The sequence below is a fragment of the Mobula hypostoma genome, chromosome 4 (assembly GCF_963921235.1).
Source record: "Mobula hypostoma chromosome 4, sMobHyp1.1, whole genome shotgun sequence".
Lineage (NCBI taxonomy): Eukaryota > Metazoa > Chordata > Chondrichthyes > Myliobatiformes > Myliobatidae > Mobula > Mobula hypostoma.
The window spans coordinates 102381846-102409684 of record NC_086100.1 but is presented as its reverse complement, the minus strand read 5'-3'; the positions used below and the strand labels follow the sequence as shown (position 1 = coordinate 102409684).

Here is a 27839-nt window from a genome sequence, read left to right as displayed (position 1 = left end):
CTGTAGCGCTGAAGTCCTTGTGTTTATAACTTTTGTAAAATGTAATGTGACAAAATGGAATCTGTGTGATCCCAGAGTGCTTTGCTTCATTAGATGGAGGCTTACAAGAAATCTATGTGTGATATCTATCAACTTTTGTTCTCAAACCTGGCAGTGAATCACCTTGTTGACAGGCTGCAGTATCAGATGAACTTGCACTTGGTAGTTTTGTTCAGAAGGGAGTTCGCTTATATGTAGCTCAGTGACAAAGAAGAAGCTAATTCAATATCAGGATGTTAGGTTTTTAAAGTTTTTAGAGCTTCCTTTCACCTTTACAATTTTGGACTTTCATTTTGTTTGTTTACTTTCCAATATTCTCTGTAAACTGCTTATTTATTTTCCTGTATCCTCATCCTAAAATTGGCCTTTAATTTTCCTATTTCATTTTAATCTTTATTTTCTTTGTTCTCCAAAACCCTAGTTTTGGACGCTCCATCGTTCCGTATGACAACATATTGGGTATGACTTGCTTGCACTCTAAAGACTGATCTCCTGCTATTCTTTGCTTCTATTCCATCTTCAACTGATTCCTTCTTATGTCACTGAAATCAAGAAATCTTCCAGATGGGTATTTTCCCCTTTGAATTTTCTGTGTCCATTCTGTATCTATTTTAAAACTCATTATGTTCAGATCGTTATTACACAGATGTTCATTCTGTTAAATGTGGTGCATATTCCCTAGTTAGTTAATTAATTACCATATTCAATGATTGCTTTGTTGGTATTGAAATATAATCAGAATCAGGTTCATTATCACTGGCATGTGATGTGAAATTTGTTAACTTAGCAGCAGCAGTTCAATGCAATACATACTCTAGCAGAGAAAAAAATAAATAGAATAAAAATAGTAATAAATAAATAAGTCAATTATGTATATTGAATGGATTTTTAAAAAGTGCAAAAAAGGAAATACTGTATATTTTTTAAAAAGTGAGGTAGTGTCCAAAGATTCAATGTCCATTTAGGAATTGGATGGCAGAGGGGAAGAAGCTGTCCTGAGTTGCTGAGTGTGTGCCTTCAGACTTCTGTACCGGGCATGCCCTGGGTGCTGGACATCCTTAATAATGGACGCTGCCTTTGTGAGTCGCCTAGAAATCTAGTGGCGTAGAATTGCCTTTTGTCAGACTGTGCACGTGGATATTGATTTTGTTTTTCTGAAGTGCAACACTAGTTTGTGTATTAAATTGCCCTTCTCTGTAAATTGGACCAGCTGACCACTGTTGGAAATCAAGCCGGTGTTGATCAGGCAGTTCCCGTATCTCTTATGTCATGACATAATATCCAATGCAGCTCTCATTTCCCACACTTGGGCCCCTGTTAATATTTCATGGTATTCTGTCTCAGGTATAAACAGAACCTCCTTGACACCTCTACAATTTTGACCATTTCCTGACCACCCATCGTAATGCAGGACAAAATTCAGACTTCTGGCTTGCCACTCACCCTTCTACTGCCAACTGCAGACCTTCAACTCACCTTTTGCTGGCATCTATCACTTTCCCTGACATCAACCCCAGATAATGTTCATCACTTCTTAACCACCCCCCCGACCCCCAGCCCCACCAACAGTCCTGCCTTAGCTTCCCTAATTTCCTCAGTGTGCTGTCCTTTAACACTGCACGTGAAGAGAAAGGCTTTCCTGAATCAGTACTCTCTGACCTTTTGCAAATGGCAGGCTCTTGATGAAAATGGTTATCAGTGTGATTGATTAAAGTGCTTCTGCAGGCGCTGGTGTATTTCTATGTCTGTAATCCTTTTACGCATTGCGGAATTCTGCACCGTCCTTGACTTTAACTTGGGTACTTGGCTTCCTTTGTAAAATTAGAAGTAACAAGCCTGGGTGTCATCTTTGATTCAGATTTGAATTTTAAATCCCACGTAAAGAAAGTGACCAGAGCAGCATTTCTGCACTTAAGAAATATTGGAAAGTTACACCCATTTCTGTCATGTAATGATGCTGAAAAACTAATTCATGCCTTTAAATCAAATAGACTAGATTACTGCAAGGCACTTTTTACTGGCCTTACAAAGCAATTTATTGACAAGCTCCACTTCAGTCATAATGCTGCTGCTGGACTTTTAAACTAACACCAGGATGAGGGAGCATATCATTCCTGTCCTAACTACTCTGCATTGGCTTCCTGTATCTTTTAGAATAGATTTTAAAGGTCTCCTACTTGTTTTTAAAGCTCTCAATGGCCTGGGAATACATCACAGAATCACTTTTGTTTTTTAGTCCTCACAGGTCTTCTTCTGCTGGTCTCTTAAATTTAAACTATCTCCCTCAAAAAATAATTGACAGGTCAGCTTTTTCTGAACTACGGCCCTAAACTGTGGAACTCAGTACCTAAAACTGTAAAGGCACAGACTCAGTTCATACTTTTAAAAAGCTGATCGAAACCTTTGTATTTCATCTTGCTTCTACCTGACATCTTTTTGCCTTTTATTTTCATGTTTGCACTTTATCCCATTGTAAAGCACTTGTCTATATTGTCTATATAAAACGTGCTCTCTATTAATAAGGTATTATTAACTCTTATTTTTATGCAATTAATTAGAGTTTTTTAATGACTTCAACTCTAAGTGCTCTTATTTTATAAGTCTGTGTAATTACCCAGAAATGTAAACATCTAGCATCTATTTCACAATATTTCATCCCTCTGTAAAACAGAGTCTCGTTAATGTCCCGGTTGCATAAGTCTCTTATATCCTTAACTGATCCCAGGAATTTGAAACGCATGCTCTTGCATCATATTTGTTGTACTCCGTGAACAGTTCATTGAGAATAATATTGAAATTCTCACCGTTAACATCCTGTTTTTCTGTCTTTCACTCCCAAAATATTAAAGAGCAATTATGGCAGGTATCTGGACTAGACTGCAGAATAGCTACAGATGTGGTTTATTGGGCTATGTCTCCTTTTACTGCCATTTACACAGGAAATAAAGTTTCATCATGAGCTGAACTAGAAACAGCATGATGGTGGAGTGGTTGGTTAGAGGAATGTGTCAGTACAATGGTTGGATGATGGTGAGTCACACACAGCTTTGTAGTTGAGTAGCAGGAGATTGGACAGAATCACTTACAGACTGATCTCCCAGATTTATCAGATAGTGCTTCTCTTGAAAACATGCTGGAAAACTAATGGAGAGAAATTGTAGCTAGATCCAACAGATCTTCCATAGCATAGGCTAGTTTCTCCTCTGATTGAGAATTCTCATGTTTTCAAAATGCTTTGTAGGCACTCTGGAAGTAGATTTGCCAAGGATGATTGAAGCATGCAAATCAAAACATCCTGGTGAAGGCACTATTCATGTCCAAATTGCTTTGTGTTATCAGCTAAATAAAGCCAGTCCTGTGATGACAGTGATGTGCTTGTGATTTGTGATTTGCAATGATAACATACAGAATGCGAACGTTATCCCTCGTGTACTGAGTTACCATTCTGACTTGCCTGTCGAGTGAAAGTGAGGGTCTTTCACACAGAACCAGCAGGGAGACTAGTAGATGACTCATGCAGGCCCCTGGGTAATTCCAACTTTCTTCCCAGCGGTCAGTTCCAGAGCATCACTGTCAGGCATGTGGGAAGATGTAAATGAGATGGAAAGGGAAAACTCAAAAATAGAAATTATAAAAATCATCCATACAGTGAAATTAATTGCATTACAATTATTCTACTTAAATGAGTCTTAAAAAAATCAACCATGCTTAAATATCTTTTTTTAGATCTTTATTTCCAGAAGGTATTTGATTATGATTCCTGAATTCTGACAGCCTGTGGTACAGACTGTAAGGAGTAGCAGCTGTAGTGTAACATACAATTAACACCCCAGTGTCAGTGGGTAGGTGATGACATCTGAGATCACTTATACAGTGTTCAGTCTGCTTAGTAACCTCTCCCTGCCTTAAATGATGTCTGTAGGAGAAGACTAAAGGAAAAGCAAGTATAATGCAAGATACAATTGAGGATTTGGCAATTTTGTGAAAGAGAAAATGTATGTGGTGTGAGGTGATTGTGCATCATTTTTTCACCTTCAGGGTCTAGAATCATTAGAATTGCGGGGTTCTGTTCACTTAATGTATACCTTCTGCACGTTATTGTTGCATGGCTAAACTCCGCAGCACTTCGGCAGCTTCCCACCACCTAGCCAATATTCCAGTGTAAACTCTGCAGCTTACTTGGGAAAAGGTTTGACTGCATTCAGGGAGGGACTGATGGAAGTGAAGCTGGCGTGGGCTGGTAAGAATTCTGAATGTTGCAGGAATAACAAAGACATATACGCTGAAGTAGCAGAAGAGTTAGGCTGAGGATGGTTCAACGTGGATGATGTGGGATAAGACGGTTGAAATTTGACCCGTGTAGACTTTCCTTTGGTTGAATTTTGTTTGGTATCTCTCCTGTAACTGATTTATACTGAACTATGGCAGTGGAGATCTTTTTGTTATTCATAAATAAGATGTGGGTATTTAAATCCTATCCCTAAATCTCCTTGGGAAGATTATGAGTCAGCTCCCCTGACAAAGCCAGAGCAATGGCAGTTGGGCTTTTTCAGAGACCATGTTGAGAACATTGAAAGGAAGTACCAGGCTTGCCAACATCCCCCATCTGAAATGTGTTTGAATCTTTTGTGGTTTACTGATCAAAATGCATTTATGCATATTACATACTGAGATTGCCACACTGGACTGATGCTGGGTTGGAATTCATGGTTCTATGTGGTGGGTCAGCTACTTATTTGAGCATACAATTGCACACAATGAGAAAAATTGCTTGGCCCATCAATCTGTTCCTTTCTGACTTTACAATTATAGTGGAAAAAAAACTTCAATTCTGTTTAATCTTGCACAAAAAAACATTCTTGCAGAGTTTTCAAACTGATTTCTGCTGATGAGTTTCATTGATAACTGGTAAAGTATATTGGAAAAACTCCTACAAAAATAAAAATTATCCGAAAGGATCTGTCTTTGGGCCACAAGTTCACTCCAGCCACAGATCACATACAGCCTACGTATTTGTTCAATGTAGGAAATATTCTCATAAACTAATTTCCTTTCCTCTTCCTCCAGCGTCTGCCTTTGATCTTCGTTGTGCTGCTCCTTTGGTTTATGCAGCTTGAAAATCATACATCAGAATATGAAATGGAGATTACAGTATACACAGAGGACTAAAAAAAGAAACTGAACTAATTATAAATACTTTCTAAGACTAAAGAAAGAAATAATATATTGAAATAACTTAATATTTAAAAAAAGAATAATAATCCACTCAATGATTTAGCCTGTTCATATAGTTGAGCAGCAATAAAATCAGAGCAAGCTATTAAAGGCTCACTCACACCTCACGCAATTGCGTTTAGTGTTCCCAACTGTGTCGGTGTATACTGGGTTAAGCAACTCTAATCAATTTGCCTTCATTCTCAGAATCACATTCAGTATGATGTACTATTGGCTGACATGACTGATGTAAGCAGCAGAAGCGATCCATTTGTAATTGAAAGTTAATGGGCGACATGCTCACAGATTTAATTTGAACAGGGTAAAAGGAATGGAGAGTTTCCCAATCACCTGAGCCAATGGGACATGTAATCCATGGGTGAATTTATTTTCCAGCAAGCGTGTAGCTGACAGCTTTGTACGTTATAGTGACATGTGATAGTGCAACTCGCACCAACATGAACTTTAATGTTCAGACACTCAAAGCACACTGGCCACACGGAAGTGATAGCGGTTGTCAAAGTTCAAAGTAAATTTATTAATAAAGTACATATCTGTCACCATATACAACCCTGAGATTCATTTTATTGCAGGCAAACGCAGTAAATCCAAGAAACACAGTAGAATCGATGAAAGATCACACCCAACAGGGTTGGATAACAAACAATATGCAAAAGACAATAAACTACAAATACAAATGGAGAGAAATGATAATAACAAATAAGCAATAAATATCAAGAGTGGTGAACTCCTGGTTTAAGATGGTGCTACTGATGGTATGCGACAGCGTACTGGTAGTTCGAAAGCAAAGGAATTTGATTTAAATCATTATTAATAACACTTTTTAATGTGAATTGTGGTAAACTATCACCACAAACAGTGAAGAAGTGAGCCAAAGCAAAGTGAATTCACAGTATATGCCATGCCGGTGCACTGAAAAATTGACACACTTGGGGTTGGAACCATGCTGGTTGGAATGAAAGATTTGGAGGGGAGAAGATGGGATAGAGGAGTTCCAATACCCATCAACTAACCCAGGTACGGGGGTGGATCGCTCTAAATGCTGAGCTGAATTGGAGAGGTCGACAACGGCTTCTTCAGCAGTGAAATCCAGCTCCGAAGCAAATATCTGGGCAGCGTGTTCAGGGCCCAGTGTGATTCGCCATGGCAGGACCTGGTCTGAATGCGTTGTTCAGTCTGCTGTTTGGACAATCTAAGTGGCACCCAGATAGACTGGAAGGTAGGGTGTTGGGCAAGGATGGATCACTCTGGTGAAAGGCTGGGAACAGCTTCTTCAGCAGCAAAATCTAGGCGCAGAGTGATTCGCTGGTGGCAGGGCCGGGTCCTAATGCGAGGTACGGACAATTTAAATACCGCCCGGATAGTCTGTGGGTGTTCTCCCTCCACTGTGAGACTGCTCCAGCTGCTGTACTTCATGTCTCCCAACTTTGCAGTGATTTGATCTGCTAATACGATGAATACTGAGGCTTTGGGCCTGGATGGTGGGGTGGGGGGGGGGTGTCAACTCATTGATGATGGATGTTGCTTTCCTGTGACATCACTCTACAGACATAGTCAATGGTAGAGAGGGCTTTAACTCTGATGGACTGGACCGTGTCCTCTGCTTATTGTAGGCTTTTTCATACAAGGACATTGGTGTTTACATACCAGGCCATGATGTAACCATGAAGAGTCAATACACTCTTCACTACACTTCTATAAAAGTTTGTCAGAGTTTCAGATAATATACCAAATCTTCACAAACTTCTAAGAAAGTAGAGACGCCGTTGTACTTTCTTTTTAAGGGCACTTACATGCCGGACACAGGACAGATCCTCTGAACTGCTAACACCAAGGAATTTAATGTTGCTGACCCTCTCCACCTCTGATCCTTGGCGAAGACTGGCTCATGAATCTCCAGTTTCTTCTCCTGAAGTTAATAATCAGTTCCTATGTCTTGCCGACTTGGACTGAAAGGTTGTGGATGTGGCATTACTCAACCAGGCTTTCAGTCTTCCATTGTAGCCATTCTTAGCCACACAGTCATAAATATAAAGTGAGTAGGGCAGCAGCTAAGCACACAACCTTGTCATGCATCTGTGCTGATGGAGATTGGGGAAGAGAAGTTTTGGCCAATCTGAACTGACTAGTTTCTGCAAGTGAGGAACCAGTTGCACAACGAGGTATTGAGACCTAGGTTTTGAAGATTATTGATTAGTTTTGAGTGGGTGATAGTATTGAATATTGAGCTCGCGGGGGGGGGGGGGGGGATGTTTCCTGTAATGGGTAAGCCTAGGACCAGAGGCAACAGCCTCAGAATAGAGAAACATCCATTTTGAATAGAGATGAGGAGGAATTTCTTCAGCCAGAGGGTGGTGAATCGGTGGAATTCATTGCCACAGACAGCTTTGGAGACCAAGTCATTGAGTGTATTTAAAGACAAACAGGAGAAATCTGCAGATGCTGGAAATCCAAGCAACACACACAAAATGCAGGCCAGACCAGCAGATGCTATTCTCATTGACCTTACGGTAATACGTAACAGTTAATCTAGCTTTACGTATGAAGTTTGTAGAATCTTCCCATGCAGGTGTACCGTCTAATCCCAGCGATGAGATCCAACTGCTGATTCCATGTCCGCATTGTTAAAGGTGCACCCAGAGCAGGGTCAGTCCTGGGTCATCAGTCTTCCAGTAGTACGAATGACATCCGCAAAACTGCGGCACCCAAATCCATATAAGGCACAATATACGGATACTGGTGCAGGCACCCACATTGCTACACTCAACAAAGACTTTGAGGCATTGGAGAGATACTTATTCTTTTTCTATCCAATTCTGTAAAGACTTCCTCTTGCAGAACCAGGGACTGGCCCAGTTGGGCAAATGGTTGCTGGCCATCTACACCTTTCTCTCAAGTCTAATTTCAGACAAGATAAAATGTACAATGCTTATCCATTCATGCTGGAGGCAATAAAATATTTAGCATATATTTGAATTTGATAATTTCTCAACTCCACTGAGCAAAAGTGGCTCTGTGTCACTACTCTCTGATGGATATTTCTAATCGACATGGCCTGGTGCCATGGGATAGATGATAGCAACAAAGACTCACTCAAACGTCATATCTGATTGACTTATAAATTCACTCACGTTTCTGGGATGCGTTCTCCTTTCCAAGAGAACCTGTACTAGCAGTGTTTCAATTAACCTCACTGAACCTGTACTAACACAGTGTTCCAATTAATCTCACTGAACCTGTACTAGCAGTGGGCCAATTAATCTCACTGAACCTGTACTAGCAGGGTTCCAATTAATCTCACTGAACCTGTACTAACACACAGTGTTCCAATTAATCTCACTGAACCTGTACTAACACACAGTGTTCCAATTAATCTCACTGAACCTGTACTAACACACAGTGTTCCAATTAATCTCACTGAACCTGTACTAACACACAGTGTTCCAATTAATCTCACTGAACCTGTACTAACACACAGTGTTCCAATTAATCTCACTGAACCTGTACTAGCAGGGTTCCAATTAATCTCACTGAACCTGTACTAACACACAGTGTTCCAATTAATCTCACTGAACCTGTATTAACACAGTTCCAATTAATCTCACTGAACCTGTATTAACACAGTGTTCCAATTAATTTCACTGAACCTGTATTAACACAGTGTTCCAATTAATCTCACTGAACCTGTACTAACACACAGAGTGTTCCCATTAATCTCCTTTCCCTTTTCTTGTAATTTATTCACTTGAATATACACTTTAATTCCCCCAATTCTCCCACCACCCAACCGCACTAGGAGTAACTTACTGTTGCTAGTTACATAGCAACTGGCCCAAATTTGCTCCACTATTGTCAACAGCTTGACTGTTTCCAACTCCTTTGGTCCCTACAGTCAATTTTCCTTCTTTTGTACCCAGTTAACCTATGACAATATGACACCCTGAGAACTGGACTCATGACCAACCAGTTCAGAAAGGCTTTTGTGAGTGTTAGTAGTGCGAATTGTATAATGCACAATACCTGAGGTATTGAGAGCGAAAGAGTTTTACAGCAGTAGATCCACAGAAAGTACTTTAACCTGTGCACATTGGTGGTTTGCTGTTTATTCTCCCCAATGCATGAAATAAATTATAGGCCAGTCACCTGTAGATAGCCTGTGTAAATTTGTGCATTCCCATCTGCAGAGGGCATAGTGTCAGGCGGTGTCTAGTGGTGGCTCACACCGCACTTACTGAACACTGATACTCAATTCAGCTGCCAATCAACTGCATACTATTTCTCTAACTTTCCTGACACATACCCCTTTTCTAACTCAGCAAATTGGATTAATCTGGTATTTTAGCTTCAGCTTTGTGAAGACTTGGGAGGCTTGTTTACATGTAAAGTTACAGGGGATATCATCACAACATATCCTCCCATCAATTAGAATGTCTTTCTCAAAAATAAATGCGCTGCCAAGGGATGCTTGCAGCCCCCATGGATCACATGCAGCAGAAAATACGAGGTTTCTCTTTATTTTAAAATTAGAAGTACAATCTTAGCCAGTGGTTTATCCCTAAAATCACAGCTTGAAGAATGTACTATAGTTAGAAGTCGATTTGTTAAGAGCTGTTAGTGGTTGTCAGACATTACAACGGGACATTGATAAGATGCAAAACTGGGCTGAGAAGTGGCAGATGGATTTCAACCCAGGTAAGTGTGAGGTGGTTCATTTTGGTAGATCAAATATGATGGCAGAATATAGCATTAATGGTAAGACTCTTGGCAGTGTGGAGGATCAGAGAGATCTTGGGGTCCGACTCCATAGGGCACTCAAAGCTGTTACACAGGTTGACTCTGTGGTTAAGATGGCATACGGTGCATTGGCCTTCATCAATCGTGAGATTGAGTTTAAGAGCCGAGTGGTAATGTTGCAACTATATAGGACCCTGGTCAGACCCCACTTGGAGTACTGTGCTCAATTCTGGCTGCCTCACTACAGGAAGGACGTGAAAACCATAGGGTGCAGAGATTTACAAGGTTGTTGCCTGGATTGGGGAGCATGCCTTATGAGAATAGGTTGAGTGAACTCGGCCTTTTCTCCTTGGAGCAACGGAGGATGAGATGTGACCTGATAGAAGTGTACAAGATAATGAGAGGCATTGATCGTGTGGATAGTCAGAGGCTTTTCCCCAGGGCTGAAATGGCTAGCACGAGAGGGCATAGTTTTAAGGTGCTTGGAAGCAGGTACAGAGGAGATGTCAGGGGTAAGTTTTTTACGCAGAGTGATGAGTGCATGGAATGGGCTGTCGGTGGTGGTGGTGGACGTGGAAACGATGAGGTCTTTTAAGAGACTCCTGGATGGCTACATGGAGCGAGAAAAATAGAGGGCTATGGGTAAAGCCTAGGTAGTTCTAAGGTAGGGACATGTTCAGCACTGTTTTGTGGGCCAAAGGGCCTGTATTGTGCTGTAGATTTTCTATGTTTCTATGTTTCCTGATGTTAATCTGAGCTTTTGATAGTGTTTCTCTGCTTGTGCAGAGAAGCTTTAGCTTCTCATAGGAACACACTCCATTAAGCTACGTTGTTTGCTTTTAAGTTGCCTGCTTTGCCCATTGACAAATAAACACAATAATTAATTGACTTTTTTCCTTTATTGGTAAGAAACAGAAGCACTGAAATAAATTCATTCAGTTGAAGAGTCACGAGCTTTTAGGCGCCAGTACCATTACCTTCTAAAAGACAAATTAGCATCTTGGCATGTGATTTAAGGTACAAACAGAAATACCAAAACCAGATTAGAGAATAGAAACATACATAAAATGCTGGCAGGCCAGGCAGCATCTTTGGAAATAGATAAATAGTCGATGTTTCAGGCCGAGGTCCTTCTTGAGGACTGGACAGGAGGGGGGGAAGAAGCCATAATAAACAAGTGAGGGAAAGAGAAGGGGAAGGAGGAGAGCTAAGAAGTGATAGGTTTAGCCAGGTGAGTAGGAAAGATAAAGGGCTGGAGAGGAAGAACTCTAGCATCTTCCCTTTCCCTTTCCAGTCCTAAAGAATGGTCTTGGCCTGAAATGTTGTCCGTTTAATCATTTCCATGGATGCTGCCTGACCTGCTGAGTTTCTCCAGCATTTTGTGAGAGTTCTTTTGGATCTCCAACATCTGCAGAATTACTTGGTTTGTGAATAGTAACCCTCCTCAATTATGGATGGAGTTCCTGCACCCCAGGCAAGTTGGAATTGCTTTTGGCAATATCAGGAGTGGTTTCTAATACTAGGAAAAACCCAGGAAGCTGCAAGTCTTCTTTCGGAACTCAGCGAGTTCTTCATCCTTTGAATAGTTGAATAGAAATGTGATAGAGTGGAGTTGCTTGTGGAGAATTGCACTGAGCTGCAACCTGCGAAGGTCTGTCCTCATACCTGTAAAGTGAAACTGTCCAAATTAAGAGAGACATTTTTCTCTTGAGGACAGATTATCACTCTCATTCACCAGTGACTCAAATTCCATAATTATTTAAGAATAAAAAGTATTTTGAAAGCAATGCAAGGCCATTTAGAAGAGAGCTGATGAAGGGTTTTGGCCTGAAATGCTTGTTCCTCTCCATGGACAGGAGGTAGGAGGATTAGTGTTTGGATGTTTGTGATTTGCTTTTTAGCTGGATCGCCGCAATATCGTGGGCCGAATGGCCTGTTCCTGTGCTGTATTGTTCAATGTTCCATAGATGCTGCCTGACCTGCTGAGTTCTTCCAGCATTTTGTATGCGTTGCTTTGAAACCAATGATTTACAAAGAACAAGGAATCATTAAAGAAATCTGAAACAGATCCCTTTCCCATCTTGTCTATGATCGGTGGTTCATTTCATGAGCTTTATCTTACTATTTCAGAAAAGAAGCCTAGATCCATCTGAATGGAGTTCTTGTGTTATGGATCACCCATTTAAAAAAAATCTTTTCAAATATGCAACACACATAAAAGTTGCTGGTGAATGCAGCAGGCCAGGCAGCATCTCTAGGAAGAGGTACAGTCGACGTTTCGGGCTGAGACCCTTCATCAGGACTAATGAAGGGTTCAAGTGCATCAATATCAAATGTGAAATTATGTTTGATTCACATTCAAATGGGGGAAGGGCAAATAATAGGTTGAATTGCTTTAAATTAAGTGTACATTTATTAGGGGGTATGCAAGGGGGTAAGGGGTCAAGGACTGGTTGAATCCTTTGTCTCTGTGGATCGTCACCCAGTTCATCCCTTCTATAGTTGGGAAATAATTGATTCATCAAATTCATTTAGAAGACTGGTCCTGAAGAAAAGCAATTTCATACGAATAAAAGGCAGAGTAGCAAAGCTTGAGTCCTTGGGATGTGTAAAAATTTAGAGATTAAAATGATTCAAAAGATGATTTATGTCAAATGTAATGTTGCATGTTGTTAGCGACTATGCTAAATACATAGAGGATCTAATCAAAGGAGTAAGTGTATATGTACATCATTAGCTGATGTTATTGGCTTCTGTGTGGGTATGATATTTCAGATACTTTAAAAATGTATATGTTTACAAAAGTGTAATCAGAGTAGGTGTAGGACAGTTGTGCAAAATAAATGAAATGGCAGCCTGTTTTCCTATTGTTAATAAGTAAATAAATAAATTAGATACTTCCCATTTAATTCAGCAAGACTTCCTCATTTCTTAAAAGCTACAAGTTCATCCCTGCGTTGAAGAAGCAGCTGAAATTCCTGGGGTTGATATATACATTGGGAAAATACTTCAGTCAGTGTGGTCTTCAATTCTAATTTACAACACAAAATCTTCAAAACTAATAACCTCAGGTGACTAAGCATTGATATGCATGAATTCCACAGATTGCTGTGTCTCTGAGAGTAAATGAGATGAGCAGAATCTGAAGATAATAAATATTTATTCCCAATCGCAGACCAACTGAACTTGTCTCCTACAACTCAAGACCAACATTATGGCCATTTCCGGTAACCATCACATATTATCCTAAACAAAGCACAGGAGCATATATAGATATTCAGTCCTGTGAAACTTTTACCCGTAATGAGGTTGTCAGTTTTGGATGATCCTGAAGGTATTTTTCTGATTTGCATTCCTGTTCTCTGGGATTTAGGCTGACAATGCTGTTTCATGTAGGACCTTTACTGGCAGAGACATGTATGCCATGTGCTACAAACTCTCTTGCATAGTTATTTTAATAATTTTACATATCTCTTCTTGAAATCTTACAAATCCTTTAATAATGAATCATTTTAGGAATTGATATAAACTTCTTAAGGTTAATAGGAAAGTGAAATTTATCCAGTGTGAGGTGTTGTCAAGAAAGCAGGGTCAACAACAGGAGGCGGTGTTTCCCATTTCAAACGAAAACTGTTTTTAAATTTGGGAAATATTTCTAGTCTACTTTTTGATTTGCTTGCTGCTTGGTGTAATGGGATATTGCTGTGCTATTCTTGAACACCTATTGGTTCATTAGAACTGTGTAAAGTGTATGTTTTAAGATCCAATACTTGTAGTCTTCCAGCTAAAAGTAGTAAGAATCTGATATATCTGGATGTAATATAAGGAGAGAGGCAGTGAACTGCCTTTGCCATCTCCAGCCTGAATCATGTCACTATTAAGCTGGCTACTCTGTGATCTACTTTTCAGCTCTATGATTCCAATGGCTCTATCCTATCTTGCACTGTCTTGCTAACCCAGACCTCATGTCCTCACACAGCTACGTCAGCTTTATTTTAGCCCCATATCTCAAATTTAAGACTCCTATGACTGTGTTCAAATTCCTTCATAGCTCGACTCCTATTTTTCTGCAACTTACTCAACATGGTAACTGGGTCTCAGTTCTTCTAGTCTGGTCATCTGTGTGTGTCATTGCCCTCCTTTATTGCGCCTCGTACTTCATTTATCAGAACGTAGGCATTTAGTGCCCATACCTAATTGTGCTCAACTCAGAGAGCCACCACCTTCAAGTGTTGTTGTGCTGCTGAATGCTCAGGGCAGGGGGTCCCAGCACCTAAACCCAACATTAGTGAAGAAGGAGCAATGTGTTGCCAAGTCAGGATACATATGATTTGAAGGGACATGTGCTGGTGGTTTTGTTCCTATGCTCCTGATATATTTATATATTTTAGTGTTAGAGTTTGTTGGGTGAGAGCTGTTGGAGGAGCAATCATTGCCTTAAACTGGCTTTGCTTTCCAGAATTCCATTTTGTAAATCATTCGGTCTTCACTACCATCCATAATTTAGGAGCCTGCAGAAACTGTTTCCCTTTGGTAATGGTTAATTATCGACTATTAATTTACAATATAGATTAGATTCAACTTTATTGTCATTGTGCCAAGTACAGATACAAAGCCAATGAAATGCAGTTACCATCTGACCAGAAATTTAAAGAATAGTGTTATTTACAGAATAACTGCAAATAAAAAGTAAGTGCTACAACACACAAATATGAGACAGTACAATATGGCTGTAATACTGCTTAGCACTGTGATGTGAGGTTCAGCAGGGTCACAGCCTCAGGGAAGAAGCTCTTCCTGTGTCCGCTGGTGCAGGAGCGGAGGCTCCTGTAGCGCCTACCAGATGGGAGGAGAGTAAAAAGTCCATGGTTAGGGTGAGGTGCATCCTTGATAATGCTTTTCACCCTGCCCAGGCAGCGTTTATGGTAGATGTTCTCAATGGTGGGCAATTGGGTGCCGATAATCCGCTGGGCTTTTTTCACCATACACTGGAGTGCTTTGTGGTCCGATACGGAACAATTGCCATACCACACTGAGATGCAGTTGGTGAGTATGCTCTCAATGGTACAGCGATAAAAGTCCGTCAGTATCCTGGGACAGAGGTGAGCTTTCTTGATGCTCCGCAGGAAATAAAGGTGCTGTTGTGCCTTTTTGACCAGGATGGAGGAGTTCAGGGACCAGGTGAAATCCTCGGAAATGTGGGCACCGAGGAATTTGAAGCTTGATACACGCTCCACTACAGCTCCGTTGATGTAGATGGGGATGTGAGTGTGGCTCGAAGCATACCTGAAGTCCACAATGATCTCCTTGGTCTTCTGGGTGTTAAGGGCCAGGTTGTTGTCAGCACACCACGTGGCCAGGTACTGGACCTCATCCCTGTAGGTCGTCTCGTCATCCCCTCTGATCAGGCCAACCACCGTGGTGTCGTCTGCGAACTTGATTATGGAGTTAGAACCATGTACAGGAACACAGTCATAGGTGAAAAGGGAGTACAGAAGAGGGCTCAGCACACAGCCTTGAGGCACACCGGTGTTCAGGGTGAGAGTGGAGGAGGAGAGGTTGTCTAACTTAACTGATTGGGGTCTGTTAGTCAGAAAGTCCAAGGTCCAATTGCAGAGGGATGAGCTGATACCAAGCTGGCAAAGTTTGGCGATCAGCTTGGAGGGGATCACAGTATTGAATGCCGAACTAAAGCCAATGAACAGCATTCTGACATAAGAGTTGGGGCTGTCCAGGTGGGTCAGGGCAGAGTGAAGTGCCGTGGAGATGGCATCCACTGTTGACCTGTTGGTACGATAGGCAAATTGATGGGGGTCCAGGGTAGTAGGCAGACAGGATTTCAGGTATGATAGAACCAGTCTCTCAAAGCACTTTGCAATGATGGGGGTGAGTGCAACTGGGTGGAAGTCATATACAGTAAGTACATGCTTGCAAAATATGATTTCAAGCTACAAATGGCATCAAAGCAAGGATAGTTAACATCTGGAGATTTTTAAAAGCTGTTTTTACTTTTTAGGGGGCTTTTTAAAAATTGTAATTGTACGCTCCTGAGGTCACTTGCTCTATTATCTTGGTCCTATACTGGGGGGGTGGCGGGGTGCAGGTACGGTAGTGGAGTAGTTAGAACACTGATGACCAGGTTCAATTCCCACCACTGCACGTTTGCAGGAGTTTGAATGTTTTCCCCATGACCGCTTGGGTTTCCTCCGGGTGCTCTGGTTTCCTCCCAATAATGTACCAGTTGGTCAATTATTGGTCTTTGTAAATTGTCCCATGATTAGGCTGGGATTAAATCGGGGGTTTCTGAGCAGCACGGCTCAAAGGGCTGGAAGAGCCAATTCCATACTGAATCTCAATAATTAAACAAATAAATCCAACACCGACTGGGTGGAAAACTTACACCTCAGGTCCCCTTTAAATCTTTCCCTTTCACCTTAAACCTGTGATCTTTAGTTCTAATAGCCACGTATCCCAGGAAATATCTGTGGCCAAGCTTTTATAGTGCTGAAGATTTTATAAATTTCATTGAGGTTTCCCCTCAGCTTCCTCTGCTCCAAGAAAAACAGACCCACCCCCACAGGCTCTCCCTGGAGCTCAAGCTCTCAATTTCTGGCAATAACCTTCTGATTGTAGTTATTATTTGATTTTATTGAGTTTCTTTTCACCTTGTTCACATTCATAATAATAAATAAAACCCAAATTTAAAAATAGATCAAAATTCACAGCGACAATAGCACACATTCTGATTATCCACCTTGAATTGTGTGTGGATCTTAATTACTTATTGGACATAATAAGCAAAATGATTGACAAGGATCCTCCAGCATTTTTTGTGTGTGAAGCAAAATATTTATTCCTTTCAGTGAGAGTTAAGTAAATGAACAGCCTGTAATTCGTAGATTTACAGCGTTTTGGAGATACTGAAGTATGTTAATTTAAGATTAATGGTACTTTTAATCACACTGGAGATTATTTCTGGTCTTCATATTTTATAAAGTGAAAGCCCACTGTGAGAAAGTTGTAAATTAACTAATGGGGCTGTGTAAACTTCCGTATGCCAAGGACTTTTTTTGAGTTGGTGGCAAATTGCATTTTCACAATGCTAATTCCCAGCAGATTAGTAGAATTAGTATTCCTTGTCAATCATTGTTTGCTTTTGTGTGAAGACCATTGTCTCCAATGAGTGATTTGTGAGTATGATTAATACCAAGCCGACTTCAAGGCTCTTTCAGTGTGAAGGTTGCATCAAGTGTTTTTAATTACCTGAACTAGCACTTCAAAATCCTGTCAAGGCTTATTTGCTTAATTGTAAATTACTCAGGAGGAGAAGATGCTTCTGATCAGCAAAACGCTCTTACAGTAGACTTAAAGACATAGGTAAAACATTGCAGTACAGATAGGGAGCCATGTATTCCTCGAGCACTTAGTAAAAAATAATAGTAATTTTTGTAATATTCAATACACCTCTACTATTTCAGTGATTCCTTGCTTAAGGTGATTGACACAAAACTCAGGGTGACATGATGAAGATCTTTTTCATGGCATGTGATCTGGAATTCTCTGCCTGAAAGGGTGGTGGAAACAGCAACAGTCATAGAATCAAAAAGTAATAAGAAATGATACTCGATTGCATCTTTCAGCTCCAGGTCGGGGAGTAGGCAGTTTAAATGGTTCAGCTCAGACTAGATGGCCAAAGGGCCTGTTCCTGTGCTGTACTTTTCTATAACTCTATGGCTTTAGCTCTGTAGTCTTATCTCTTCAAAAAAATTGTTGCACATGTTAAAAGTGATGGAAGTTTCTGCCTCCATAAGACTGTCAGTTCATGAATTCCAGTACCCAATCTCCTCTGGAAGAAAAATATTTCCTTCCCATATTAGACGAAGAATCGCTCCAAAAGTAGATGTCAGGGAAAGTATTGAAAAGCAAATTCAAAATAAAATGTATGTTCGGTCAGATAGTTTGAAGTGTGGATGATATCAGGATTGGTGAAGTTGTTGACAGTGTAGTAGAATACTGGCAAAGAATGTAGCACGATATAGATCAGTTGCAGATATGGGCAGAGAAAAGGCAGATGGAGTTTAACCCAGATAAATGTGAGGTGTTGCATCTTGGCAGGGCAAGTGCAAAGAGATAATGCACTGTTCCGGGCAAGATCCATAACAGTGTTGCTGAGCGGAGAGATCTTGGGATCCAAGTTCATAGCTCCTTGGAAGTAGCAACACAGATTGATAAGATTGTTAAGAAGGCTAATGGAATGCTTGCTTTTATTAGTCAAGGCACTGAATTCAAAAGTCAAGAGGATATGTTGCAACTTCATAGAACCCTGATCAAGCACATCTGGAGTATTGTGTACAGTTCTGGTCACCCCACTATAGGAAGGATGTTGAGGCTTTGGAGAGGGTGTAGAAGAGGTTTACCAGGATTCTGACTTTTTAGGGAGCATGTGCTACCACGAGAGGCTGGATATGCTTGAGTTGTTTTCTCTGGAATGCCGGAGATTGAGGGGAAATCTGTCAGAGGTATGAGAGACATAGATAGAGTGGACAGAGAGTATCTGTTTCCCAGGGTTCAAATATCTAATACCAGAGGGCATGCATTGAAGGTGAGGGGGGTAGGTTCAAGGGGGATGTGAGGGGTACATTTTTTGAGAGTGGCGGATGCTTGCAATGAATGCACTGCCTAGTTTGGTGGTAGAGGCAAATACATTGGAGGCTTTTAAGAGATGTTTGAATAGGCACATGAACGTGAGGAAGATAGAGGGATATGGACATTGTGTAGGTCGGGATTAGTGTTTGGGTGTTTGTGATTTGCTTTTTAGCTGGTTTGGCACAACATTGTGGACCAAATGGCCTGTTTCTGTGCTGTACTGTCCTGTGTTCTATCTTACCTGCCTTCTAAACTCTTTCAATTATGTTAAATGTAAACATATTTTGTCTCATCAGCTAATGAAAACTGATTACAGCATTAACAATTTTCTGCCCTTCTATTCATACTCCCTTCAGACTCCTGCATTCCATAGAAAATAGTTTTAGCTTTAGGGTAGCCAATATTTCTTCATCACTAAATCTTTCCAGTCCTGGTAACATCTTAAAAAATCTCCTCTGTATCCTTTCTAGTGTGACCACATCTTTCCTGAAATATGTGGCCTGTGGACAGCTATGTACAGTATAAAATTCTGAGTTTATCCTGGGTTTATATTTCATGTCTCATCCGATAAAGGGAAAGCTTTCTTTATGCCTTTTTAACCAATTTACCTACCTATAAGGACCCATGGAGTTAATCTTCTGTACCTCCACACATTTTAGTATTTAATTTTATTTTATTTCCTTGCTTTGTTGGATTAAGTTCTCTCAATATGGCACGTTGTTCCCTGACTGACAAGGCCCTCTGTATCTTCCTAAAGCTGAAAGCTTCCCTCCTTTCTGTCCCAGGTCATTGACAAAATATCTACTTTTGAAGGACAAGGGACGCTCCTTTGATATTTTGGACAGGGAGGATAAGTGATTTAAAAGAGGGGTTATAGAAGCAATCTTTGTCAAACTGGAAAACCCATCCCTGAACAGAGGGGGTGGGGTACGACATTTATCAGCTACTTGCAATGCAGTCCTAACATCTCTACCCTGGTGTCTCAACAGCAGTTCACACCTTCATTCATGCAAAGATAAGACTAATGATCCTCTCATTACCTCTACGACCCTCATGTGATTGCTGTACCTTCACAGAGTTTATAAACCAAAAAACTACCCGCCATGGATCAGAACTGAAGAAGCCTCTTGGATAAGTGGTGGAACGTCTTCCAGACAACAGAGCAAGTCCAGTTGCCTTGATTTACTACTGCTCGAGTCCCTCCTTAATGCTCTTTGCTTCAATATCTCCCTCATTCTCTCCTTTAAAATTCCCTTCATCTCTGTTTGAGTAGATAATATTTTAATAATATAGGTGACCCATGCAATACTGCTGTTTGGGTTATGGAAATTTGCCCTTGGGGAATTCACAAATCACTACCCAAAAATCTGAGAAACAAAGTAAAAATTGTTGTTGTAGAATTGATGTGGGGAAAAGATGAGCACAAACTGTGAAAGAAATAATACATTTTTCTACTTTTGATTTTGCAACTCATGATAATTTGGCAGCTGTTTTTGAAGGAGTAAATTTGTTTTCCTATCTAGTAATTTTTTTTGACTTTGCCTTGTTATTTTCCCTTAAGCTATCTGAAGCATGCCAGCAAATTTAAGTGTAAGCACTGTTATTCACTGTGTGTTATATCATTCAACTATCTTATCTATTTGCGTGCAAAAGTGCATTTTTCCATATGTCTCCAAGAGTATTCCTAAAGGCTTGAAAGTGATAAGTTATCTACAACAGCTTGTCTCTGAATGCAGCCACTGGCCATTTTGTCTGTAAATTTCTAAGGTATATCAGAATGCCCCCTGCCCCTCTACTCTCACCCCCACCCCCGCACCATCATGAATAGCAGCTGTGGTACAGAAAACTGTAGAATTGTAGGCGGATTTCTAGGAACACAGCTTCTCTTTTAAGTAGAGGTTGCCTATACTTCATGTGGCCACAGACTGGCATGTTTTACAAAGTTTAGAGTGTTGGATTAATGAGAACAGTTGTTCAACAATTCTCAGCTCCTGATATTTTCTGAATCTACCATGTCTTCTAGTAGCTGTTATACCTTCCATCCTATATGCTGTATTAAGGAAGATTGGCAATGTTGTGATTCCAATGTAGTGCCACGTTCTTTGCTGTTACATTGTTTAATTTCCGATATGTACTACAAATGCACTGCCATTGATAACAGCTAAGAGGTCATCAACAGCGCACACCCAATATCAATGTTGTCCAATGGTGACACGGAGTTAAAAAAAACACCCCTTAGCTCAGCCACTATTTTTGTTTACACAATAAAGTGATCCATTTTCTGTTTGTTCTATTTCAGGTCATTCTTGTGAGTTCATCAATGAATGATCGTGATCAAAGCCTCTTTCTGAGTACCGATGAGGGAGCGAACTTTCAAAAGCAGCAAATTTTCTTCTCTGTGGAAACTCTGGTGTTTCATCCAAAGGAACAAGATAAATTGCTCGTGTACAGCAAAGAGGGGCGAGTGAGTATGACCTTAAAATATATTCTTTTTGAATTGCTACCTAAATAGCCCAACCACTTGTGTGGAGTGGCAGCAACCCAGTTTTAGAATCTCCAGAATTAAAGATTTATCTTCAGAATAGATGCTAACATCTTTTTCAAAGAGTTACTCTTTATTATGTTGTATAGGTATAGCTTAATTCCAGCACCATTGCTCTTTTTCCACATTGTATACAATTGTTGGTGTTGTTGACTATTATCAACTGATCAAGATTAGGTAATTCACTGCACAACTCTTACTCAACCAAACCTTGCAATTTATTGTCTCGGCACAAACTTCAACGTAACTGCATTGTCCCCAGGCTAATAACTTAAAACATGAATTCTTCTGTTCTCTCTGTACCAGTACACACTCAGACCCCTTCTCCAATTTATCCCACTGAAGTAACGGCTCTCCCATTGGCCAAACAATTGGTCCTTCTCCCGGACTCTGGCAGGGTGGACATCCTTGAAACAGTAATCTCTAGAGTTCTGTCTGCTTTGCATTTGAACCGCCTCATCATCAGTTCAGACGTTGTGATTCAGTCTTGTTGGCTCTGACCTTTCTGGCTAATGTGTCCGCTTCCCATTAGACCTGGTCCGAGCCAGCATCGCTTTATTGACCCTCTCTAAATTTCAACTTATAATGAATGTCTCTTTGTTCTGAATCAGCCAGCTACTCGGCTCTAGTTACTTAGGTCGGACACAATTTCCATTATTCATAAATCTGCATAGAACATAGAAATCTACAGTACGTTACAGGCCCTCCAGCCCACAATCTTGTGCTGACCATGTAACCTACTCTAGAAACTGGCTGAAGTTTCTCTACCGCATAGCCCTCTATTTTTCTAAGCTCCAGGTACCTATCTAAGAGTCTGTTAAAAGACTATATTGTATCCACCTCCACCACCAGTTCTGGTAGTGCATTCCACACACCTACTAGCCTCTGTGTGGAAAAACTTACCCCTGACATCCCCTCCCACACACCCCCCGCCCCCCCGTACCTATTTCCAAGCACCTTAAAACTATGCCCCCTCGTGTTGGCCATTTCGGCCCTGGGAAAAAGCCTCTGACTATCCACACGATCAATGCCCCTCATCATCTTATACACCTCTATCAGGTCACCTCTCATCCTCCCTCACTCCAAGTTTCCATGGAGAAAAGGCCAAGTTCACTCCACCTATTCTTATAAGGGATACTCTCCAAACCAGACAACATCCTTGTAAACCTCCTCTGCATTTTCTCTATAGCATCCACATCCCTCCTGTAGGGAGGTGACCTGAACTGAACATAGTATTGCAAGTGGGGTCTGACCAAGGTCTCATATAGCTGAAACATTATCTGCATGTTCTATTATACCAAGGAAGACCACAAATAACTGCTTATTTGGAAATGATCTTTCCAAATTTGGAAATCAGCAAATTATCAGGAGCATCATTGTGTCCACCTTAAAACACTGATGCAGCTATTCTTGAGCAAAACCAGTTTACAAGACAGCTCGCAAAATGGAGGTTACAGAGCAGCTTCAGAAAATGGCAGCCCCCATTCCTTCACCCACATGGCAAGAACAAAGGCAATTGGATTGTCTACTTCCACTCTCCTTGACTCATTCAAATTCAATGTTTTCTTTCAATTTTAATTCCTTCATGGTTGATATCTGCCCCCTTTTGACCCACTAAAATTCTGGGGATCACGCTGCTGTTTATATGTCTGAGATACAGTACAAAAGGAACACCAGCATTCATGATTACAGTATATCGAATGATACTGATGAAGATGCTAACAGAATGTCATGGACTGTAAATCATGGATATCAAAACACCAGCATATTTAACAATATTATCAGTACCAAAGCATAAAAGTGAAAAATGATAAAAGATACCTAATTTCACACTATATACTGGCATATGTTAGCCTGACATAAGTGGTGGGAAAGATGCTGGAGTCAATTATAAAAGATGAAATTATGACACATCTGGATAGCAGTAACAGGATCGGTCTGAGTCAGCATAGATTTACAAAGGGGAAATCGTGCTTGACTAATCTTCTGGAATTTTTTGAGGATGTAACTATGAAAATGGACAAGGGAGAGCCAGTGTATGTAGTGTACCTGGACTTTCAGAAAGCCTTTGATAAAGTCCCACATAGGCTATTAGTGGGCAAAATTAGGGCACATGGTATTGGGGGCAGAGTACTGACATGGAATGAAAATTGGTTGGCTGACAGAAAACGAAGAGTAGCTATTAACGGGTCCCTTTCGGAATGGCAGGCGGTGACCAGTGGGGTACCGCAGGGTTCAGTGCTGGGACCTCAGCTGTTTACAATATATATTAATGATTTAGATGAGGGAATTAAAAGTAGCATTAGCAAATTTGCCAATGACACAAAGCTGGGAGGCAGTGTGAAATGTGAGGAGGATATTATGAGAATGCGGAATGACTTGGACAGGCTGGGTGAGTGGGCAGATGCATGGCAGATGCAGTTTTAATGTGGATAAATGTGAGGTTATCCACTTTGGTGGTAAGAACAGGAAGGCAGATTATTATCTAAATGGAGTCAAGTTAGGAAAAGGGGAAGCACAACGAGATCTAGGTGTTCTTGTACATCAGTCACTGAAAGCAAGCATGCAAGTACAGCAGGCTGTGAAGAAAGCTAATGGCATGCTGGCCTTCATAACAAGGGGAATTGAGTATAAGAGCAAAGAGGTCCTTCTGCAGCTGCACAGGGCCCTGGTGAGACCACACCTGGAGTACTGTGTGCAGTTTTGGTCTCCAAATTTGAGGAAGGACATTCTTGCTATTGAGGGAGTGCAGCGTAGGTTCACAGGGTTAATTCCCAGGATGGCGGGACTGTCATATGTCGAAAGATTGGAGCGACTGGGCTTGTATACTCTGGAATTTAGAAGGCTGAAAGGGGATCTTATTGAAACATATAAGATTATTAAGGGATTGGACACGCTGGAGGCAAGAAGCATGTTCCCGCTGATGGGTGAGTTCAGAACCAGAGGCCACAGTTTAAGAATTAGATGTAGGCCATTTAGAACAGAGCTGAGAAAACACTTTTTCACCCAGAGAGTGGTGGATATATGGAATGCTCTGCCCCAGAAGGCTGTGGAGGCCAAGTCTCTGGATGCTTTCAAGAAAGAGATGGATAGAGCTCTTAAAGATAGCAGAATCAAAGGTTATGGGGATAAGGCAGGAACTGGATACTGATTCTGGATGATCAGCCATGATCACAGTGAATGGCGGTGCTGGCTCGAAGGGCCGAATGGCCTACTCCTGCACCTATTGTCTATATAGAACAACAAGTAAGACCTAATGAGGTATATTGTACTCAAAGTAATAACATCATGTTGTAAAGTTAGACAAAATCAAAAAGTGACTTGAGATGGCATTTACAGGAGCATGTACCCATATAAGTAGTTTACATTGCCATTGGAAAACACTCAGAAAAACACTTTGGATAATCATTAGAACAAAGAGCAGAACAACAATAACATGCAAAATAATACAAATCCAAGGATGTACATTCACATTTACAGCCTGGTTCTAAACTTTACTCCAAAAAGGTGGGTATGACAAAACAATTTTGAATAGTTACAAAGAAGAGAGAATCTGCAGATGCTGGAAATCCAGAGCAACACACACACAAAATGCTGGAGGAACTCAGCAGGTCAGGCAGCATCTGTGACAAAGAGTGAACAGTTGACGTTTTGGGCCAAGACCCTTCTTCAGGACTGAGAAGGAAGGGGGAAAATGCCAGAATCTTGGATAATTCAAACAATTGTCAAAATAATAGCTACATCATGGTTGATAACACCATTCCACTGTGCTGCAAACTGAGGGATAGGTGAAGGTGCGGTAGATACCTGTTCATATCTAAGTAAAATCTCAGCAGTATCATTGATATATATATTCAGGTGAATACATGATTTTACAACAGGTTTGGGTAGCACTTGTCCTGCCAAAATGAAGTCACTCGAAACATTGAAAACCACAACTTCAGAGTTAAACAAACTGCAAATTAAAGATCCCTTCTTGTAATGTGTGTTTGAAGTAGTAATGTAATAAGTATCTTCCACCAAAGCAAAGTTTAGTAATGTCCTGTTATTTACAAGCAAAATACATAAAGAACAGTTATAAGGAACCAGTTAACCCATTCTTAACTAAATCCTTTGGACAAACCCAATATTCTGTCTTATGGTGACAGGAAGCCAAATCTACTCCCTTTGTAGATCTTTGCCATTTAATAGCATAAGTAGGTAGATTGGTAAGTGGAATCCAAACTCTTCGCTCGGTTCTTCAGAACTCATACTACCATTTTATCTTCCTCATCCACACAATCTACGATTATGACGGCATCAGATGGAACGCAAATAGACTTCTCTGTGAATATCTTGAATAGTCCATCTGCAGCTAACCTAATCATCTTCATCCCTTGTATCAGTCCAGATGAATATAGTAGTAGGCAGCCATCGATCCCAGGGAGCATAGGTTTGCTCCTCTGGTGGACTGTGTACTCTCCAGGGTGCAAGCCTGGGTGGGAAGCTTTGACGAACGGCTGTTGCCCATGCAGTGGGTTCCCCCTCTCCGTGTCACTAATGTAGTTCAAGGGGAGGGCAAGCAGCAATACAGCTTGACACCAGTGTCGTTGCAGAGGTTACCAGAGTGAAATTGTAAACAACATCAAACTGTCTTAGGGACGCCGGCTCTGGATTTCTTCCTCGGGGCTTACTCCCGAAGCCTTTCCCATGGGTGGGTATGGCTGCAAGGCAGTGGAGGTTTTACAATCAGAGTTTTCCTTTTCTAGATGAATATACCATTGGCCAATAATGCACTTTATTGTAGAACATGTAAGCTTCAATAGACCTTTCGACCATTATGAGGTCACTCATCTGCAGTATTCCAATGCCTATCATTTCTGAATACCAGGAGAAGAAACATCAAATGCAGATTCCATGCTTACTTAATCATCTGATACTTACTGTAAATTTAAACCTGCCTTTCCCTGCTTTATTTCCAGGAGATCTGGTGAAGAATGCAGTCTCTCATCTGTTTCGCTTTTCCCTTATCTCTGCCATGGCTTAAACTATTGCAATGAATGCCTTGACTTAACCCTCCTTTCTTGATGCTGAGTATAAAGTGACCTATCTGTAACCTCCAGGTGAATTCTGGAAATGGTGCCCAACTCACTGAGAGAGCATCGACACTTTGCCTGAAAAATACCTCAAAGTATCATCATTTCTATCCTGAGCACCCCATTGACAATGTGATTCATGAACCTCAGCTACGAAAGAACAATGATTTTCTCCAAGGGGTTTAACTGGGTTAATATTATACCAACCTAACTTATGAGGAGCAGTTTGGATTTGATAGACTGATGGACTAGCTCTGTCAATGACATTAAGTGGCCCGACAAATCTCAGGTGTAAAAGAACATGGCTGGTGTTCTGAGATCATAAACTTCCATTGTATTCTCAACTCCCTAGAAGTTTGCACGTCAAAATAATGTTTAGTTTGCTCTTTGTTCTGTCCCATATTATGGGCTGCGACACATTGGTTCTTCTTAGTAGTGTCGATTAATTGCTATACCCATTTGTCCTTTACAATACCATCATAATCAGGCTCTGATAAATCTAGCCAAACCAGGAACTCCAACTCTCTCATTTCTCTCCCAGTCATCAATATAAACGGTGTAAAACCTGTCGAAGAAGATTCAGTGGTATGGATTCTCATGGGTATGACACTGACCCATGTGGCCATGTGCCGTTCAGCCATTTTAGCCAACATTGTCTTTGAAGTCCTGTTCATGTTTTCAAAAGTTTCACTGGATTGGGTCGATAAGAGATATGGACCCTCTGTTTTACCCCAAAGAGTTTCATCAGATTTTGCATCATCTGTGCGGTAAAGCGGTGATCTTGATCTGATTCTAAACTCTTTGGCAATCCCCAATGGATAGAAGCCCTCTTGAACAAAGTATTGGCTGTTATGTAAGCAGTGGGAAAGCCTCTATCCACATGGTGAAAGCATCCACTTTACTTTGATATATTTCAGGTGGTAGAGGTAAATGTCCCACAAAATCAATCTACAAGTTAACCCATGGTCCTCCTACAGGGTGTGTGTCTGTCTTAAAACTGCTTCTCCAGTCAATTTATCTGGGTTAAACTGGGTTCCAATCGAACAATTCTTACAACAATGATCTACATCTCTTCACATTTTTAGCCACCAATTAGAACATTAGAAAGTTTTTGACAAGAGCAGGCAATTTGGCTCAACAAAGCTTGCCAAATTCCTATTCATGTAGTGTGTTGAACTGACTATCGAGTTTAGATTTAAAAGTCTCTAAGGTACTACTCTCAACTACACAAGTAGGTAGTTTGTTCCATATGTCCACAACTCGCTGTGTAAAGAAATGTAAAAGATATTAGTCTGAAATCTTCACTTAACCAATCTCCACCTATGGCAATGTGTTCTTGATGACAGATAAATTTTAAAGTAACAGCTCACATCCATTTTACTTATACCTTTAATGATTTTGAACATTTCTATTATGTCTTCTCTCATTCTACATCTATCTAGAGTAAAAAGATTTACTCCTTGTAATCTTTCTTCATAGTTCTCACGCTGCAGACCTGGAATGAATCTTGTTGCCCTTCTCTGAACTCTCTCCAGTGCCTTCACATTCCTCACAAAATATGGAGACCA

At 40.7% G+C, this 27839-nt stretch overlaps 1 protein-coding gene across 3 annotated transcripts in view; it reads left to right on the top strand.

The window, feature by feature from the left end:
- Positions 1-27839, top strand: part of sorcs2 (sortilin-related VPS10 domain containing receptor 2) — a 738192-nt gene that overhangs the window by 469578 nt on the left and 240775 nt on the right. For all 3 annotated transcript variants that reach the window (XM_063046317.1, XM_063046318.1, XM_063046316.1), the window contains exon 4: positions 20954-21118. In XM_063046317.1, the coding sequence (XP_062902387.1) occupies positions 20954-21118 (165 nt within the window). The remainder of the gene's footprint in view (positions 1-20953; positions 21119-27839) is intronic.